Here is a 20362-nt window from a genome sequence, read left to right on the forward strand (position 1 = left end):
GTTCCTCTGGTCTTCCCAGCCTGGAGTTCAGTGGGAGGAAAAAACCTCACACATCTACTCTGGATGATACAAGCCCAAATCCTACAGCAAACCTTTTCAGGAACTGGGTAGACTACAAATGAATGGAAGAACCAAAAGTGTGTCTCAATATCCTTATTGTGCCCAGTTTCTCGGTGGTCTCAACTTTCTTTGACATTATCACCACAAATGTAGAATGTCACCTGATACAACCCTGTCCTCTGAGGGTAGCAGTGACAGGTTCACAGGGTACTTTTGCTTCCCTGTAGCAAGAAGACAGAATGTCAATTTAAACGTTTTCGTCCCCATGCTTGACACAATACCTGGCCCATAGAAGGCCTTCAAAAAAATGAAGAATTAGTGAGAGAGGGGTGGTTTCTCTACCAGCTTTCCAGTGTGGCAGGCCATGTGGGCATTTCACCCTCGTTCCCGGTGGTGTGTTTCTGCCCGCAGTTTGGGTTCTGCACACTTGCAGCAGGCATCTAGAACGGAGCTCTCTGCCCTGGGGAAAAACAGATTGCAAACTGTAGATCTGGGCTGGCTTTGGGTGAGAGCGTCTCATGGTGAAAATGAACTCGTTAAATAACTTCACCAGGGGATTCGTGACCTATAAGCGAAATGAGGTCATGGAGTTATGAAGGGCAGAATCTAAATATGCCACATGTCTCAATTGTATTATTTTATGGTTGAGCTTGGGGGAAAAAAGTGGGAGAGCGTAAAATCATCAAAAATGTTCTGAAAAGACTGGTGAATCTGGTAAATCTGGTAAAGTTGCAAACATTTGGTGATTGGAGAAATGTTTTAGGTTTCAGGTTTTAGCTCTCCATCATGTGAGCCTGATCGTATCACTCTCCTTCCTAACTCCTTCGTTGCATCCCATTTGCAACAGTGGGCAGTAGTGGCTAACAGTGAGGGCTCTGGAGCCACATGGCCTGGGTCTGAATCCTGGCTCTGCCTGCAATTGGCTGTGTGAACTTGGGCAAGTCACTTGACCTCTCTGAGCTTCTGTTTTCTCATCTGTATATAGTAGGCTCATAATAGTATTTACTTCCTGGGGTTATTGTAAATATGAAATGAATGAATGGATATGCAGTGCTTAGTCCAGTGCCAGCTCAATACCTGTTGGCTGTTATAGGTTGAACTATATGAAATTGCCAGTATTATACCACCCTGTCTGTAGAAAGGGGATAGTTTCATATGGTTTAAACTTTTATTACTATTATCGCAAGGTGAAAGTCACACTCCTAAACTTGGTGTTTGCGTTCCACAAGCACCTTCCTCTGCCTGGAGTGCCCTTTGATTTTTAACACCTGGCAGAATCCTGCTCCTCCCCCAAAGTCCATCTCTGACACCCCCGTGAGGCTTCCTGGAGCTCAGTCTGGAACTGGCTGCTCCCTGCTGGGTGCTCCGTCCACACCTGTGCCGGCCTCCCTTCCGGCTCCCTCTTGGCCTGTAATCCTGCTCACTGCCTGCCTCTCCTGCGGGCCTGGCTCACAGTGGGGAGCCCGGTGATGTCCTCCTTCTCCGCCATCTTCTACTTCCAAGACAGGGGACCCTGAGCAGCCCGGCTGCCCTCTGCCACCTCCCTGTTCCCGTCTCGGGCCGCCAAGGCACAGTCCACTAGCCCGACCCTTATAGGGCTGAGAAAAGGTGTGGGTTGGGTCCAGATGCTGAGCACAGGATCCTTCTGCTCTCTCATGGGAAAGGTTCTCGGGACATGAGATGCTGGTGGAGAAGGGCTGGTATGCATGAAATACTGGCTGGCACAGGAGAAATGGATGGAGCGAGGCTTTGAAGTCAGAAGGGCTCAGGTTTGAATGCTGAGCCAGCCCCTGATTGCTACCTGGATTTCTGAACCCCTTAGCTGCGTCCTCACCTGGAACCCGGGCCTGCTGAGAGCTGGCTGGGAGGGTGTTCTGGTTTGCTAATTCTGCCTTTTCGCAAAACACCAGAAATGGATTGGCTTTTATAAAGGGGGTTTATTTGGTTACACAGTTACAGTCTTAAGGCCATAAAGTGTCCAAGGTAACACATCAGCAATCGGGTACCTTCACTGGAGGATGGCCAATGGCGTCCGGAAAACCTCTGTTAGCTGGGAAGGCACGTGGCTGGTGTCTGCTCCAAGTTCTGGTTTCAAAATGGCTTTCTCCCAGGATGTTCCTCTCTAGACTGCAGCTCCTCAAAAATGTCACTCTCAGTTGCTCTTGAGGTGTTTGTCCTCTTTTCACTTCTCTGGAGCAAAAGTCTGCTTTCAAAGGCCGTTTCCAAAATGTCTCTGTAAGCTGCAGCTCCTCTCTCAGCTCCTGTGTGTTCTTCAAAGTGTCCCTCTTGGCTGTAGCAAGCTCGCTCCTTCTGTCTGGGCTTATATAGTGCTCCAGTAAACTAATCAAGACCCATGCTGAATGGGCGGGGCCACACCTCCATGGAAATTATCCAGTCAGAGTTATCACCCACAGTTGGGTGGGTCACATCTCCATGGAAACACTCAGTCAAAGAAATACAATCTAATCAACACTGATACGTCTGCCCACACAAGATTGCATCAAAGATAATGGCATTTTGGGGGACATAAGACATTCAAACTAGCACAGAGGGTTACATGAAGGCAGGTGACATGGTGCCCTCGGCAGAGCCCTGTGTGGTGCTGGGCATGAGGCTGCGGTCGGTGACCTGGGTTCCCCTTGCATGGGCGGGTCACCTTTCCTTGTCACTGGGAACGAGAGAATTGTTATAGGACATCCGCTCTAGGAGATGCGTGCTGGCTGGCCTGGGCTGAGAGCCAGGACCTGTCCCAGTGTTGATGTCCTCGTCCGTCACATAGCGATGGTGGCGTGTGCCCCACTGGGCTGTAATGAAAACGACGCGAGCCCACACACGGGAGCCCAGAAACTGCTCGATAAACGTTAGCTATGGGGGTCATCTCCTTGGATAAAAGGTGTGATCAGAGGGGCTCCGTGAACGTGCAGACGTGGAGACCGTGTCACTGTGCTCTCGCCTCCAGCCTCCCCTGCCTTCGGGTGCCCTGCGGGACCCTGGGACGTGCCCGGCTGACCCCGCCGTGGAATCGCGACCCCCTGCACCCTGTCGGCAAGAAGAAGGCAGAGTGTCCTGCGCTGCCCTCCAAGCCCACGGCGTCCCTCCACCCCCTGAGCTCCTGAGCCCGGCGAGGATCCTGGCTTTTTACAGGGAGCTCCGAGAGAGCATCTGCGGCAATTCCCAGACCACTAAATCACCGCTGGAGTTGTAAATTTAATAGAATCCGTCATTCTCCGGGGCCCTTTCACAGACTCCATAAATATTTGAAGCAGAACCTTCGGAGAGTGCTTTGAGGAATTGGTAGCAATCAAGGCCCCCGCTCAGTGGCAAGTGGTTTTGCCTTCGGCTTAGGAGTGTGTGTTCATTGTCAGGGCTTGACAGAAACGCTGGGCTGCACCTTGCAAATTCCAGGGAGCTTGGCTTTGGCAAATGTCAAGGCAGAGAAGGAAATATTTACTGTTCCAAGACCAGTGGTTCTCAACCGGGGGAAGTTTTTGCCACTTAGGGCAAAATTTGGCGTAGTCTAGAGACATTTTTGGTTGTTACACCTGGGGAAAGAGGGTGCCTTTGGCATCTAGGAGGTAAAGGCCAGGGATGGGGATGCTGCTAAACATCCTACAACACTCATGACAGCCCCCACCCCAGAGTCACCCGGCCCAAAGGTCAGCAGGGCTGAGGTTGAGAAGCTCCTGACACGTTCATTGCAGAGACCTGTTTTGTTATTTTCCTGTTCCCTGAGTCCCTTCCCATATTTTAAAAGATCTTTGGCTACTAAATGAACTGCCTGGTTTCAGTAATTACATATTTTACACTTAAAAATATCAAATGTAATCATTCCATTCATTCCACAAATATATGCTGACTTCCGCCACATGCTAGGCCTGTGATTGGTGTGGGAGGGGACATTAGGAGGGTGGGGGTAGGGTGGAGAGAGTGGTCAGAATCAAGGTTGGCCCTGCCCCGAGGAGCTCACAGTGCAGAGGAAGATCTGCATGCAGCCAGCTGTTCTGTGTGCCTTGAAGAAAGGGTTGCAGGGAAGGGGTGGTTCCCCGTGGCTTAGGGGAATGGGAGATCAGCCACAAAGGAATGGCCCAGCAGACTATCTGTGCCCACGAGGTATTCAACACGGTGAGGTGGGGAAGGGTGTTAGTGTCAGAGGGAACAGTATGTGCAAGGGCTCTGAGCATAGAACCGATGGGGGCCCTGAAGGAACTGCCAGCTGTGCATAAGTGCATGGAGGTGGGGAGAGGCATGGAGGGGCGAGAGGTGAGGCCAGAGAGCTGGGCAGGTCAGGCCACGAAGGGCCTGAGGTGCCAGTTTCGGGGTTCGGGGTGGCCAATCGAAATTCTTTCCCTTCTGAACTTGGAGGCCTGGGAGAAATAGATTCTGGTGCTGCATGGAAAACCAAACTATCAGCTTAATGACCAGCAGGGGGCTGGATGTGCAGCCAAGAAGGGCTCCCCATCACCCTCCACCCCTCCTTCCCCAGGTGGAACTTGGGCTATGTGCAAAGCAGCCCCTTGCCAGTGAGCCGCACGAGGTGTGGCCTCAGCCCCCCGGATGCCCTGACTGGGCTGTGGAACCCAGGAGAGCGAGGCTGCCCAGGACGGGGGTCCCAGGGGCTTGGGCCACATGTGCCCAGACCCTGTCCCCAGACTTGCCCATCAGAGATACCATTTCCCCCCATGAAGAGGCCAGGGAGGGGCCTGAAGGACGGGGGGTGGTGTCACCTTCCCAGTTGTGTTTCTTCCTGGCAGTGGCTGTCCCCTCCTGTAATGATAAGGATGGGGCAAGGGTTTCCTAGCTGTGGGGAAAAAACGTAGATTTTGTCTTAATGTGGTTAACCCTCTCTTTTAAAATAAAATAGAAGAGAGAGTTCCCATGTACCCTTCACCTGCTTCCTGAATGTTAGCATCTTAGTTAACAAGAAGACAGTTATAGACACAAATAGATTGTATTTGGGGGGAAATTGGGAGGCCGCTTCAGCATGAGGAAAGCCGTGTGCGGGAGACAGTACAGGCACAGAGTTGCACAGTCTGATTGGCTTGTGGGGCTGTAGGCTCGGAGTCACATTCATTCATTTGCTCTTTGATTGATTTGCCAGTGGATCAGCCCATCAACTTGTTCACTAAGCTTTTAGTGGTGGCTGCTGGGTGAGTGTCGGGTCCTCACTTAAGTGATGGGGAGACAGAAGTGGAAAAGGTGTCGTCAGTCTCGGTCCTCGAGGAGCTCACGGAAACCCTGCACCCCATTGCCAGCTAGATTGGAACCCACTGTTGTCATTGCCCCCTGACTGTCTTTGACCATTTCAATCACCGCTGCCACCCTCATACATTCCAGTTATGAGGACCACGTTGATTTTGTGGTCCGCTCCCCTCCCCTTCCATTTTGCTCCCCTCTTTTTTCTCCCATCCTCTCCGTTTATTTTGGACCCATCTGTTGTCCCCTCCCGCCCCCTTTATTTGGGACAGGGCCGTCAGGAAGAGTGGGAGGAGACACACCCAGCTGAGTCCAGGGGACCAGCCAGCTGAGCCTTCCTCTGAACCAGAGGGGTGCCTGGCGCCCCCACTTCCGGACTCCAGGATGCTGTGGAAGGTTCGCACCTTGGGCTTCTTGTCTAGGGCTGCTTCTGCTCTGTGCTTCTGGGGGAATCTATTAAGGAAAACCGAGGCAATCTTTGCAGCGTAACCCAGAGACTCCGTCATGCATCACGTTCCGAAGGCTGCAGGCCCTTTCTCCATCTGTGTCTGGGGCATGGGGCCACCTGGAGCTGAGGCACTGGGAGCCGACTCCCTCGTGGCACTTTGCAGGGTGGGGAGCAAGCTCTGAGCTCTCTCTGCCTGATCTGCTGCCTCGTCAGCCCTCTGGAGGGGCCATGGGGGGCCCCCTGCCACCCCCTTGGTCGGCAGGATGCAGCCAGGGTCCAGCAGTTTCAGATGCTCCAGGGCCAATGGGCAGGAACTGCTCTGGGGCTCCAGCAGGACCAGGCAGGAATCAGCACACGGGAGCCGGTCTCGAGCCACCCCTCGCTCCTGGAGCGCCATCGATGACACTGAGGCCCCTGGGGACAGGCCAGATGGGCCAGCCTGAGCCTCTGGCGTGATGGATTCATCAAACGGCTGCCAGCAGACGACAATGTGGGCTTCTTTGGGGGCGCCTCCCCTGCAGATCTGGAGCCCTGGACCCCAGCGAGGTAAATGCACCCTACCCCCACCCCACCCCCGTGAAAGTGCCCCACGGCAGCTTTTAGGCAAATCAGGCGAGAGGGTTGGCTTGGCCAGCCGCCAAGCAGTGAAGCGAGAAGCGCGGTTTCTCTCCCTGCTGCCTGATTTATCTTCTGCGCTTCTGGGAGGTGTTTTGCTCATGCAGCTCGGTGGATACTTTCCTGAGCAGCTGGCAGGGCAGGTGAGGGGCCGGGTCTGGACCACCGGCGTCGTCCTCCATAGTCCCCAGCCTTCAAGCTCGTGGGCAGACGGGTGAGCAGACTGTGATCGCGTGGCGCGATCTGTGTGGAAGGGAACTGCAGGGCGGGGGGAACAGTGGGCCGCTGACCCAGCGAGGACTCAGGAGGGCTTCCTGGAGGAGGTGACGACTGAGTAGTGCTCTGGAGGTGGCCAGGGGTCAGCCACGGAGGGAAGACCTCACAGTGGGGCAACTGCACACACGAAGACCTGGGGGTAGGGGACGGGGGTAGGAAATGGGGATCAGAACATATATGTCATCCTGAAACCCGGGAGGGGGAGGTACAAGAGGAAAGGGAGAGACTCTTCTTGCCCAGCCCCGGTCAAGGCTGCTCTGCTGCCCTGGTCACTCCCCCCACCCCCACATCCAAGCTCCCAGCCATGATCAGCTGCCCCTGAGGCCAGATTGCTGCCTTTTCTTTTCTTTTTTTTTTTTTTTTTTTGCAATTCCGCTGTGACTTTCTTGTCTTTTCACATGTTTTCTTTATTTTTAGTATAAGTAGCACATTCGTATTATTCAAAATTCAAAAGGCACGGACTTCTATGTAGAGGAAGTTTCTCCCCCACTCCCCCTTCCTTGTTCCCTTCCCCAGAGACAAAACTTGTCTGGAAGGGTTTTTAATCAATCCTTCCAGAGTTATCCTAGATACGTGTAGGCAATTACACACACACACGCCCTTCTTTTAACCTCAGTGGTAGCATATATACATTCTAGTCTTCACTTTGTTTTTCTCCTTAATATATCCTGATCATCCCATATCGGAGCACAGCCTTCACATTCATTTTTTTAGCAGCTGCACGGATTCCCACTGTGGGGGGTTTCACCAACGTCTTCTGACAGACATTTGAATTGCTCCTGATGTTCTGCTCTTAAAGGTGGTTCTGTCACGAAGAGTTTTGTACACGGATCTTTCGTGCATGTGTGACTCTCTGCAGACACCTTCCAGGAGGAAGCACTGCTGGGTGGAAAGAGGCGAGGCCCGGTCCTTCCGACAGACCCTGCCCGCCCCACGTGGGGGCTGGAGCGCTCGCCCTGCCCTGCTGGGGGGCCTCAGGCCCCGCGGCCTCACTGCCCACCCTTGCCAGGTGATAATTCAATTTGGCATCTTCTTTTTAAGTCCCTACAATGGGCTAGGGCTCACAAGCAAAACACACAGGGGTGCTGCCCTTGGGGGGCACACTCGGTTCAGTAGCACAGACGGGGTGCTTCCTGGCCCCGCGAGGAACCACCCATGGCCCCGTCCTCCAGGCACTCACGGCCCAGGGGGAAGGACGATGCGTGGACACAAGCAGTGTCAGTGCAAGGAAGCGGCAGCCTGGCACCAGGGACAGCTCATTGAGGCTGGGGGGCTTGGAGGTCCAGGGGAAAATGACCAGGGCAGCAGAAGTGAGTGGTCTGGGTGGGGCCCAGGCAGGAAGGCTGAGACAGTTCAGCGAGTTGCAAAGCTCAGTGGGTAGCTGCCGGCGTGGTCGTGGTGGTCTTGACTTACGCACCCGTGACGTCGGGGCGCGGCTGCCGTTTGCCGATTCCGTGCACCCTCCGCGACTCTGCCCGTGGACGGTCCTTGCTTCCCAGCACCGTCTGCCAGTGTCCTGGCCCACACTGGGCGCATCTGATGGTCGTTGCTGTGGTTTGTGCACCTTCCTCCAGGCCTCATGGCAGGAGGGGTGCACACAACCCAGCCCTCCACCCCGGGCGTGCTGGCTCCACGTGGAGCTCTAACGCACTGCCTCTGGCCTTCCTAGCTGACCTGCTGTGAGAGATAGGCTCCATTGCCATTTTGTAGCTGGGGAAACTGAGGCCCACAAACACTCAGTGTCATGTCCAGGCCGCTCAGCCTTGCAGAGCCAAAATTGAACCCCATTCTGTCTGGCTCAGACTCCAAAGTTGGCTTTTCTTCCCCTGCCTGGCACACAGGTGCTCGTGCTGAGTGAGTGTGACCCATTTGTAATCCACACCCTGACGTGTGTCCCTGTCTACCGCCAAGAAGCATTTGAAGAAGCTTAAAATAAAAGACATAGGGACTATAAAAAGAATTTGTATTATGCAAGAGTAAAACCTCAGGGTCAAATAATAGATGAAGAGAGAGGAGACAAGAATAATTGTAGCGGGCACTGAGGCTGTGGGCAGCTGTGACAATTGAATGCATGAGTGAAGTTCGAGTTCCCTGGATGTCAAGGCAAAAAGGGGAATAATTTGAGTTTCACAGAGCCAACTTTCTAATAAAAGAAAGAAGAACTAGGGAATTTTCTTCCAGCTCTGAGCTCCTAGAGGGAATCCATCCTAAGGGTCTCTCTACAGTGAACAGGGGACAAATGGTGATTAGTGTCCCTGAAAGCACATCTCCGCAAAACCGTGGCAGAGGGAAAGAGCATCTGCCAGAAGCTGCTCTCTGTCTCCCTGGGCTGGGGGGTCCACCTGGGGCTTTGGCTCCTTGGGTTGGGCATTACTTCTTGCTCCTTATGACAACATGAGTGTGGAGAGGGCTCGGCCCTGCCCTAACTCTCCTGGCCTTGGTGGGGGCAAAGTTCTTGGAACAGCTCAGGCCTCTGCTGAACTGCCCGGCTTGGGGAGGCACAATCTGAGGGGTGGTCCAGGGCACTGGGCTTGCTGCCTAGAGCTAATGGCCCTGCCCACCTCCTCCTCTCTCTCCCCCTCCTCCTTCACCCTCCCCTCCCCGCCCCCATTCCTCCTTAACACACACACACACACACACCAGCTCTCCGGGCTACAGATCTCAACCAATTGCAATTGTTCCCTGGGGCCCGGGGCCCTGCACGGTGAGCTCCAAGGCAGTGGAGGGCGGGCCCAGGGTGGTCCCCGGGAGGCTGAGAGCAATCTAGCAGGAAGCAGGTGCGAGACTGGGAGCAAGCAGGGCACAGGGCTTTCTGCCTCCTGCTGCTGCTGCTGCTTCCCTGCCCCCTGTCCCAGGACTAGGATGCTCTGGTCTTTGCTTCATGCTTGACCGGATCCCAGAATCAATACTCTCACCTCCTGACACACACACACATGCTCAGCAGCCAGTGGGTGTAAGTCTCCGCAGCCTCCAAGAGTCAATTCCCTGTTGTTTCTGACGGTTCACTCATTGCACACACATCGACTGCTGTGGGCCTACTGTGTGCTGGGCTGTCCTGAATGTGTAGTGGGCAGAGCTGGATCAGAGTGCACCTGCCTGCTGGAGGGAGGACACACTGTTGGGCAGCAGGAGCCAAACAGGCACCATCCCCTTTTCCAGGGCTGCTGCGCCCAGTTGTTCAGGTTGCGCACCAAGCAAGGCATCTGGCCCAGGGGCAAAAGGGGTGAAATCCAGCCCTGCTGTTTCCTTGCCAAGCCCTGCACCCTGGCCTGGGGCTGTACCTGTCTGGAGAAAATGGTGCCTTTTACAAGTTTGCACAAAGAGCAACCTTTGCTGGCTGGCCAGGGCCTGCAGGTGACATTCACCTGGAGCGGCACCTCTCTGTGATTCTGCCACCCATATCTCAGCCCAGTCATTATGTGAGGTGCCAAGTCAGCAGGCTGAGGTCAGGGGGTATTGCGAGAGTCAGGGTGCCCTGCGGCCTCCCTGGTGCAGCCCTTCAGTTTGTAAAGTGGGGGAGCGGGGAGTGTGTCCTGACCCAGGACCCTGGCGGCCCTCCCAGGGCCTGCACCGGCCAGTAATGGTTCTGCAGCTGGACGGTGTTCTCCACTCACAGGCATGGCCGGGAGGCTGCTTGTTGGCTCTTTCTTTTCAGCCCCAATTATTCGAAACCCTGCATGCTGGGTCCTGTCCTTGGAACTTGTCCCCCCAGGACTTCAGCCTGCGGTGAGAGAAGGGGTTCTGGACAAGGAGCCCAACGTCTGCTTAAGAGCTGTGTGTCCCTAGGGATGTTGCTTCACTCCTCTGTTAGTCAGCTGTAGTTGCGCTAATGCTGCATAACAAAGCAGCCCAAGCTCAGTGGCCTACAGGCATGTTCTCATAGACACAGGTCTGCAGGTCGACCAGGGTGTGGCTGCCTGGCCTCAGCTAGGAGGCTCTGCCCTGGGCGGAGGGTGGGGATCAGGCCTGCCCCACGCAGCGCACGTTCTCCTTGGACTAGCAGCTACCAGGGCCCAGTCTTCTCCTGGAGCACGGGAGGGTGAAGGGAAACCCTGAATACTGCTTAGTGCCTCGGCTCAGAAGGGTGGGCGGTTTCCACCCGTATTCCATCGGCCAAAGTAAGTCACGTGACCGAGACTGCCGTCAGTGGGGCAGGGACATGTCCTCCGCCCACCGTCCGGGTTACCAGCTCACAGGCCAGTGGGAGGAGAACTGAGGCTCCAACCTGCCGCCCCCTCAGATCAGGACCTGGACACCAATAAGGGATGGTGGGGAGGTCAGGAGGGGTCCACAGTGCAGAACTCCAGCAGGTGCCAGGCGCAGGGGAGCTCAGCAGCTTTCTGCTCTGTTCGCTGCTTCCTCTGCCGTTCCTCAAATACCTTCCTACTTGTGTAAAATCGTATGAAGCAAAACCAAGATTTGTAATAGAAAATTCATCCCCCCAAATGGAGTAAAGGTGACTGTGAACAGAGTCACCTTTAAAGGGGCCGACGCCTTCCCCTTTTCTCCTTTCTCTGAGCCATTTCCTCCTGACTCTGCCTCCTGGAAACACTTTTTTTTGTTGGAAAGACTGGTGTTTATTATATACCATACCTTGTCGTCCATTTATTTCAGAACTTTTATCTGTGCCATTATTATTTGGACCATAAATTTCACCTTATAGATAAAGTAACATCTTTTCTCAGCTTCGTATTTGTATTTCTTACATCGTGAAGGTTGTTCTCCAAGTGTTGGTTTGCAGGGTAAGGTCAAATGACTTGGAATGAGACTGGTGTATAAACCAGCACTAGTTCTGCCACTAGTTAGTCGTGGGACCTATGGTGACATACCTCTCTGAGCCCCAGTTTCTTACTCCAGTCCCTTGTTTTTAATCATGTACCTTCCCTACCCCACCCCCATCAAAATGTTCATTCCTTCAGTGCAAGTGGCTTTACCATATTGTTAATAGGAAAGTCATCGGATTGAGCTATTTTGTACTAAGTTGTGAATGACTGATAGGCTCTCACCCTTCTAGGGAGATTTGGGGGCAGTGAGATGAACTGAGGTGATGCCTTAGGGTGCTCTTGCTTACAGATGAGGGTATCAAGACTCAGAGGGGAGGAGTGCCTTATTTGTCACCCAGGAGGTCACAGGTCACAAGGGCTTGGACTGCTGGTTCCCACACAGTGCAGTGCTCCTCAGTACAGTGAAATGCTGGAAAAAGTTGGCCGTGGGGTACGGGCCTGGGTCACATAAAATGTAGGTGCCAAAGATGTGTCGATATTTTCATAGTGTGCCTTGAGTCTAACATGGAATGGATGTGTCAAAATTCTTCCCTGAATAATGATCCCTTTTGGGAAATTCTAGCACATGCAGGCTTATTTCCTTTTGTCAGCCATGACAATTTGTGTCTTAGTCACACAAACCAAGAGTCACTCTTGTTGGGGATAATGAGTTAATGAGTGAGCTGGAATTTTTTGAGGAGAAGAGGGAGGGCCCGGGGATGGCAGCAGGAGAAGAGAGTTTTGCAGGGAAGCTCCAGGAGGCCAGAGAACAGCCTTCCTCCTGCCCTTGAGAGGAGAGAGGGACCAGGGAGGGGTGTGTAATTGATGGCTTGGTTTGGCAGGAAGTTATCAGAGGCAGAGCCTGGGTGTCAACCCTGGGTGCTGAAGAGGATGGTGAGAAAAAAATCAGAGTAGCTAATATAAAAGTGACTCAAAACCTTTTTCCATCTCAAGCTTCCCTATTCCCTTGTGATCCTACCCCTAACACTCTGGAGGATGTTGCCCTTAGAATTGGATTTGGCTGCGTATAATGAAGTCCAAAATAGTGAAGGCTTAAATGAAATAGAAGCTTATTTCTCTACCTCAGGGAGATGGTGTCCAGAGGTCTCTTGAGGGCACCGTGGGCTTCAGGCTCCTTCAGTATTTTCCATCATCTCAGTTCAAGGCTTCTGGTCTCAAAGGCCCCTCATGATCCTTCATGGCTGCTGGAGTGCCAGACATAAGTCTGAATTCCAGGAAGCAGAAGATGGGAGCAGGAGAAGTGGCTCCCTCTCTGAGGTCCTTTAAGGCATCTTCCCAGAAGTTCCATGTAACTTCCACTGATCTTTCCATTCTCCAGAATGTGGTCATAGGGTCACACTTAGCTGCAAGGGGAGCTGGGAATATGGTTTACTCGCTGGACACATTGCAACCCCAAACAAAATTGGTGTCCTGTTACCAAGAAGGGAGGGGAAATGGACATGGGATTGGCAACTCTGGTCTCTGCCTCAGATAGCATCAGGTCTTCAATTATAAAACCAGGACAGCATTGAGCATTTGGGTGGAGGGTCAGACACGGGAAACATGGCTTCTTAACGTTCAAATTGTCTGCAACAAAACAGACCAAATTTAATGGCCTCTTGATGACAATTTAAGAGAAAGAAAACCTGAAGTTTCTGATGAGCAAGGAGATAAAATTCCCTATCCATCCATCCAACATTTATTCCTTGTTTTCTATAGATCATATATTTTTCTTGCCATCTTCTTAAGTATTCATAGAAATCTTTATGTGAGCTCATAGTTTTACTCATGACTTCTGTTCTCTTAACCTCATTTTCCCTGTAAGGCTGCAAAATCTTCAGCCATGAGTTTTCTCCCTGGGTAATTTCTAGGTGTCAGGCCCCTCATAGGTGATGAGGGCCTGCCACCTCCAGGGGCATCCAAGGTTTCTCCTGCTCCTGCTTAAACCCAGGGAGCCTTTCCCATGTCATTTAGTCTGATTAATTCCATTTCCTGTTGATTAGGAATCCCCGTCCTTTTGCTTCTGAGCTGCTTTACCTGTCGCTGCCCTCTGGGGCCGGGTCTCCCTCCGAGGCCAGCGGGAGGGGCCACGTGTGGCTACGGGGTCAGCCTCATCCTGTCCACAGTCCCAGCGCCCTGGAGGGGACCCTCTAGTCGTGGTCAAAAGAGTCATTCAGGCTGGAGTTGTGGGTGCAGGAAGATGAAATGCAAGCAAAGCATGTTTTGCCCTCGGGATGGAGAGAAGGAGGGAAATGGAGTTAATGAGAACCCACTCTGCTGGGCCTGGGCGGGGGCTTCCTCGCACTCGGGCTCACTTTGAGCCTAAGAGGCCGATGTCACTGCCGTAGTTTTATAGACGCTCGCTGCTTGCTTGACTTACTCATTCACCCATTTGACCCATACTTACCGTGGTGGGTTGAACTTCTTCGCCCAAACAGCTGTTGATGCCAACCCCTGGTTCCTGTGAATGGGCTGTTGTTTGGAAAGAGTATTTGCAGGTGCGCTCAGTTAAGGTGGGGTCATCCTGGATTAGGGCGGGTCATAAAGCCAGTGGCAGGTGTCTATAAGAGAAAGGAGGAGGAGGTGTGGACACACAGGCACACATGGAGGGAAGACAGCCAGGGGACGCTGGAGGTGGAAATTAGATGATGCATCTGCAAGCCACGGAATGCCAAGGATGGCCAGCGACAGCCTTAGGTAGAAGAGGTGAGGAAGGAGTCGTTCCTGGAGGCTCCAGAGGGACCCGGCCCCGCCGACACCCTGGTCTCAGACCTCCGGCCCCAGAACTGAGAGAGAATCAAGTCCTGTTGTTCTAAGTCGCCCAGTGTGTGGTGATTTGTCATGTTGACCCAAGGACACTAAGACATTTACTGGTCACTGTGAGTGCCAGGGAAGCTCCTTCGTGTGGGGTCAGAGCTGTGCGCAAATGAGCCGAGCTCTGTCCTGCGTGGAGCTTCCGGTTTAGTGGCAGGAGGAGATGGGAAGGCTAGTGACAGCCCCAGGAGTGATGTAATTCCAAGTCGCGTTTATTGCTATGAAGGAGGAGAAGGAGGGGAGGGGACAGGATGGAGGAGGGTGCTCTCTGTATAAGATGTCATTGTCCAAGAATTCTCGGAGGATGTGACATTTTGAGTGCAAAACTGCTTGAAGAAGGAATGCGGGAAAGAGGTGAAGGAGCTGCCCAAGAGGATCCAGCTACCAAGAGACAGAACTGAGATTAAACCTCATTAAAGAAGAGAAACAAAAACATTTTACTATGGCAAGTTGCAAACATTTCCACAAATAGAGTAATAAAAGGATCCCCCCCCTTAGTCATCGCCTGGCTTCAACCCTGATCAGTTCCAGAACAATCTTGTTTCAATCATACCCCACCCACTCTCGCACACCACATAAAGCTTTAAAAATGACCATAATACGGTCATCATAACTCAAATAAATGAACCCTCAATTTCATCACCTGTCCAATCCATGTTCAAATTTTTTCATTTTCTAATAAATTTCTTAGTTTATGTTTTTAATTTTATAGTTTGTTTGCATCAGGATCTAAAGAAGGCCCTCCCACTGTGAGTCACTGTGATTTTTTTTTACAGAAATAATTTATTGAGGTGAAATTTGCATAATATAAAATTCATCATTTTAAAGTGAATAATTCAGTAGCCTTTAGTGTATTCACAATGCTGTGCAGCCACCGCCCCTATCTAGTTCCCAAACACTGCCCTCCCTCCAAAGGAAAATCCCCGTAGCCACTAGGCAGCAGCTCCCCTCTCCCCTTCCTCCCAGCCCTGGCAACCACCAAGCTCTGCTCTGTCTCTATGGATTCATCGATCCTGCTTCGTTCATGTAGAATGAATCATACGGCGTTTGTCCTTTTGTGCCTGGCTTATTTTACTTAGCATCTTATTTTCAAGGGTCATCCGTGTTGTAGTATGTATCTGTACTTCATTCCTTTATATGGTCTCGTAATATTTCATTGCGTGGAGGAACCACATTTTGTTTATCCGTTCATCCCTCGGTGGACACTTGAGCCGTTTCTGCCATTTCTGAATAAAGCTGCCGTGACCTCACCTGTACAGGTACATATCAGAGTCCCTGCTTTCAATTCTTTGAGGATTCTACTTAGAAGGGGAATTTCTGAGTCACCTGGTAATTCTGTGTTTAGTGTTTTGAGGCACTGCCAAACGGTTTTCCCAGCAGCTGTGCCTTTCAGGATTCTGAATGATATGTCTTTTAAATCTCCCAAATCTATAGTTTCCCCCTCTTTCTCTTTTTATTTTCTTGCAATGTGTTGCTGAAGAAACCAGGTCACTTGCGCTGTGGTTTCCTGCATCAGGGTTTGATTGGTTGTGTCCCGATGGTGTTTGTTTTCCATGTACCTCCATCCTCTGTAGATCTTGGAATTGTACTTTGGAGCTGGAGGTTTGATGTGATCCAGGTTTATTGCTTTCTCCTTGTCCTAGTTTGCTAATGCTGCAGAATGCAAAACACCAGAGATGGATTGGCTTTTATAAAACGGGGATTTATTTTGCTACACAGTTACAGTCTTAAGGCCACAAAGCGTCCAAGGCAACACATCAGCAATCGGGTACCCTCACCGGAGGATGGCCAATGGCCTCCGGAAAACCTCTGTTAGCTAGGAAGGCAGCTGGCATCTGCTCCAAAGCTCCGGCCTCAAAACGGCTTTCTCCCAGGACGTTCCTCTCTAGCAAGCTTGCTTCTCTTCAAAACATCACTCCCAGCTGCACTCTCTTTCTTCCCCCGGAGTCAGCTCATTTATATAGCTCCACCGATAAGGGCCCACCCTGAATGGGCGGGGCCACACCTCCATGAGAACATCTCATCAGAATCATTGCCCACAGCTGGGTGCGGCACATTCCAAGCAAATCCAACCATCACCAAAACTTCTGCCCCACACAAGACTACAAAGATAATGGCATTTGGGGGACACAATACACTCAAACCGGCACATTCCACCCCCTGGAACCCAAAATGACATTATCTTTCCAAATACAAAATACATTCATTTCATCACAACATCACAAAAACTTAAATCATTTCAGTAACAAAAGTTAAGTACAAAATCCCATCAAAATCAATTTAGACGTGGTCAGTCCTAAGGCATAATTTTCCTTTAGCTGTGGATCTGTGAACCTAGAACAAGTTATGTGCTTCCAATATACAAAGGAGAGACATTCATAGGATAAACATTTCCATTGCCATAAGGAGAAACAGTAAGGAAAACAGGGTTAACAGGAGCAAAACAGTTCCTAAAACCTGCAGGACAAACTCCATTAGATTTCAAAGTCTGAGAGTCATTTACAGAACAATGTTGCATCCTTGGGGCTTGAGAGAGCGGGAGTCTAACCCTTCCCAAGGGCCTTTTCGGCAGCCCTTTCCTCTCCAAACGCTTGGGTGAGTGCTCCAACACTTCCACACATTGGGGAGACCACCTTCTCGGCCCCACCCTCTTCAAACCTCGGGGCAGCTCCCGGATTCCCTTCCATCTCCGGGGCACACGCTCAACCCCTTCAGAACAGTGTGGTGGCAGCCAGGCTCTCCTCAATTCCCTGGAAATGTGCTCCACCCTCTTTGGGACCTGAGGTGGCAAAACTCTTCCCGAGCATCGAGGCGGAAAGCCCGCCCTCGACCTCCAGGGCAAACTCACCCTTTCCATGCATGTGGGCTGCTCCGCTCTCCCAGCCCTAAACCTCTTGACTCCAGACCTCAACCTCCATGGCTCTGTCTTTAAAGAGATTTTTCCTTTAATTTTTTCCTTGTCTGTCTCCTCCAGTGCAGACCGGCAATGGCTCCGTCTATAAAGATCTCGCAAAAATTCTGTTGGCTTTGCATGAAGCATGCAGGGGTCAAAGCCATCAGACAATAGGAGTTTCCACAAATCCTTTCTGCTTAACTCCTTATCCAATCTTGGCTTGTCCTCAGGTTGGGCTGTAGCTTCTGGGATTCCACCCCCTGGAAGCCTGTAATTTTCCAAGCCATCAACTTCTGGTTTCTTTGAACCCAAGAGTTCAGTTCTAAGTTTATCTCTCTCTGCTTGCATTTTACTATAAGCTGCAAGGAGAAGCCAGGATATGTCCTCCACACGTAGTCTGGAGATCTCCTCAGCTAAGTATTCCAAGTTGTTGCTTCCAGATTCTTCCTTCCATCTGACACCAGGACTCAATTTTGCCAAATTCTCTGCCACTTTAAAACAAGGATCGCCTTTCTTCCAGTTTACAACACATTCATCATTTCTGTTCAAGTCCTCATCAGAAATATCTTTAGAGTCCATATTTCCACAAACAGTCTCTTTAAAGCAGTTTTGGCCTTTTCTATCAAGCTCCTCACAACTCTTCCAGAAACTCCCCCTTATCCATTTAAAAAGCTGTTCCAACATGTTTGGTATTTGCAAACTCAGCAGCAAAAGCACCCCACTTCTCTGGTACCAAAATCTGTCTTAGTTTGCTAATGCTGCAGAATGCAAAACACCAGAGATGGATTGGCTTTTATAAAACGGGGATTTATTTTGCTACACAGTTACAGTCTTAAGGCCACAAAGCGTCCAAGGCAACACATCAGCAATCGGGTACCCTCACCGGAGGATGGCCAATGGCCTCCGGAAAACCTCTGTTAGCTAGGAAGGCAGCTGGCATCTGCTCCAAAGCTCCGGCCTCAAAACGGCTTTCTCCCAGGACGTTCCTCTCTAGCAAGCTTGCTTCTCTTCAAAACATCACTCCCAGCTGCACTCTCTTTCTTCCCCCGGAGTCAGCTCATTTATATAGCTCCACCGATAAGGGCCCACCCTGAATGGGCGGGGCCACACCTCCATGAGAACATCTCATCAGAATCATTGCCCACAGCTGGGTGCGGCACATTCCAAGCAAATCCAACCATCACCAAAACTTCTGCCCCACACAAGACTACAAAGATAATGGCATTTGGGGGACACAATACACTCAAACCGGCACACTCCTGATGCCTTTAAAGGTGGTGTTATGTTCTTCCACCAGAAGGCAGCTAACGTCTGGTGGTCTCTCTTTTTGTGATGTTAGTAGCTGTGGATACTCAATGCCTAGATTCATTAATTCACCAGTGGTTATAATATGGAGACTGTAATTCTATCATTCCTTCTTCATTTATTAGATGGAATATTTCTGTAAAGAGGAACTTCCCTTCATCTACTATTTGGTTACTCAGTTAATTTAATTTTTGTCCACCTCTAAAGCCTACAGGCCATATGAGTGCGCTCTTACTTTTTCACCCACACTCACTCATTCACTCTTGCATTCACTCATTCATTTCCTTACTCACTTACTCTCTTACTCTCATTCATTTACTCACTTATTCATTCATTCTCATTCATTCACTCATTCATTCACTCACTCATTCACTCACTTGCTCATTCACTCACTCACTCACTCACTCGCCAACATTTACTGAATGCCTGCTCTGTGCTGCTTGTTGGGTTACAGACCCACGGGGGAGAGAGGCAGGTGAACTCTGAATTCAGCGCAAGGTGACTGTGGCACTTGAGGAATTGACAAGGTCCTGTGGGTGCAGAAAAGAGAGTCCCCTAAGGAAACAGGAGGGGTGCCCAGGAGAGGCTCTGATGAGGACATCTGGTCTCCCCATCTCATGTGGTGGCTCATAGACAGTGAGGGTCACCAGCTGACATGATCCCTGGTGGCTGGGCTAACCGCTCACACTTTCATACTTTCTAAGTGGAGTTTTTAAAGCTGGAAGGCAGCTAAAAGTCCTGATTTTCTTGGGCTCCCATATGGACAGATCCAGCTGGCATTCCTGGGTGTGTTTTGTTGCATCTCCGGAACTCAGAGAAGCATGGGCTGGAGGGCCAGGTCGGTGTGCTGGGACAAGACCATGTGGAGTCTTCTGCAGAGTGATGAGGACCTCCGTGGAGTGGTGAGGGAGGGCTGCCCTGTGGGACCAGGGCTTGTGGAGAGCATGGCCCCAGACAGGTCCAGCTGCCCCCGCCTCTCGCCAACCCTGGAGCCTCTGCTTTCCCATCGTCACTTGGCACACGATACCTTGTTCTCACTGCTCTGGGCATCCATTCAGCCAAGAGCTGCTTTGACAGGCTACTCAGTGGGCAGACAAAGGGTGTGACTTCTCAGGACTCCGTTCTTGTACCCCACAACACCCCAAGCATCACAACTACCTAGGTCTTCTCCTCCAGTGAACTTCCTGCTCCATCACTGCAGCTCATCTCCTCTGACAGCACTGAGCTCCAGGATGGGAAAGCCAATGGTCAATTAGTTCTTCCTGACGTATTTGCAACCGCAATGGGTGCTTGGTTACAAAACTGTCCCACTGGTAGGATTTGGTGAATAGGAAGTGGAGGTAAGGTCTCCATTGTGGCTCAGCTTCTCCATTTCACTACCTAAGGTCCTGGCAGGAAAGAGGGGCACCTCCAAAGGGGTGATCGGAGAGGCTGAAGAGGATGAATCGCCACTGGATGGGCAGGGTAAGGGGACAGGCAAGGGATGGCAGAAACAAGCAGCTGCTACCGTCCCAGGATTAGAGGACAAGGAGAGGGCACCGTGACTGCAGGGCGCTGGCTAGACCCTGTCAGTGGTAGAGGATCCAGCCCCTGCCGCCACCTAGTCCTGGTGGGCCTGGGATGGAGGATGATTCTGGAACCTTCTCTCCACCCACCCGCCGGGCTCCTGCTTGTGCTGCCCATTGGCCAAACCAAACCAGAAGGCAGAGGCCAAGGGTGTCGTGGTGATGGCATCCTAGGGCTCAGGCCCTGGGACCCAGAGAATGGACAGGCTAGGGGCCGGGAGGACAGAACAGAACAGCCATCAGAGTGTACTAAAACAGACAAAAGATGCAGCGACTTGCGCAAGGTAGATCGGTGCCTAGCTCAGGGCCCAGTATGCAGGACATGCTCAAGAAAATTCTGGGCTCCCTCCAGTTATTAGCAGAAGCAGCTGAGATGGAGAGAAAGAGCTCTGCATAAGAGCCCACAGGCCCAGGCCGAGTCCCAGCTGTG

General features: G+C 51.6%; 1 protein-coding gene across 8 annotated transcripts in view; it reads left to right on the forward strand.

Moving 5' to 3' along the window:
* Nucleotides 1-20362, forward strand: part of LOC119529209 (dihydropyrimidinase-related protein 1) — a 256553-nt gene that overhangs the window by 100878 nt on the left and 135313 nt on the right. The window contains exon 12 of one of the 8 annotated variants that reach the window (XM_037829367.1): nt 3020-3756. The exons of the other annotated variants lie outside the window; for them this stretch is intronic. Within the exon in view, the coding sequence (XP_037685295.1) occupies nt 3020-3265 (246 nt within the window). The 3' untranslated portion in view covers nt 3266-3756. Of the gene's footprint in view, nt 1-3019; nt 3757-20362 lie in introns of those variants that run through there. 8 annotated transcript variants of the gene reach the window in all.

The sequence above is a fragment of the Choloepus didactylus genome, chromosome 3 (genome assembly GCF_015220235.1).
Source record: "Choloepus didactylus isolate mChoDid1 chromosome 3, mChoDid1.pri, whole genome shotgun sequence".
Lineage (NCBI taxonomy): Eukaryota > Metazoa > Chordata > Mammalia > Pilosa > Megalonychidae > Choloepus > Choloepus didactylus.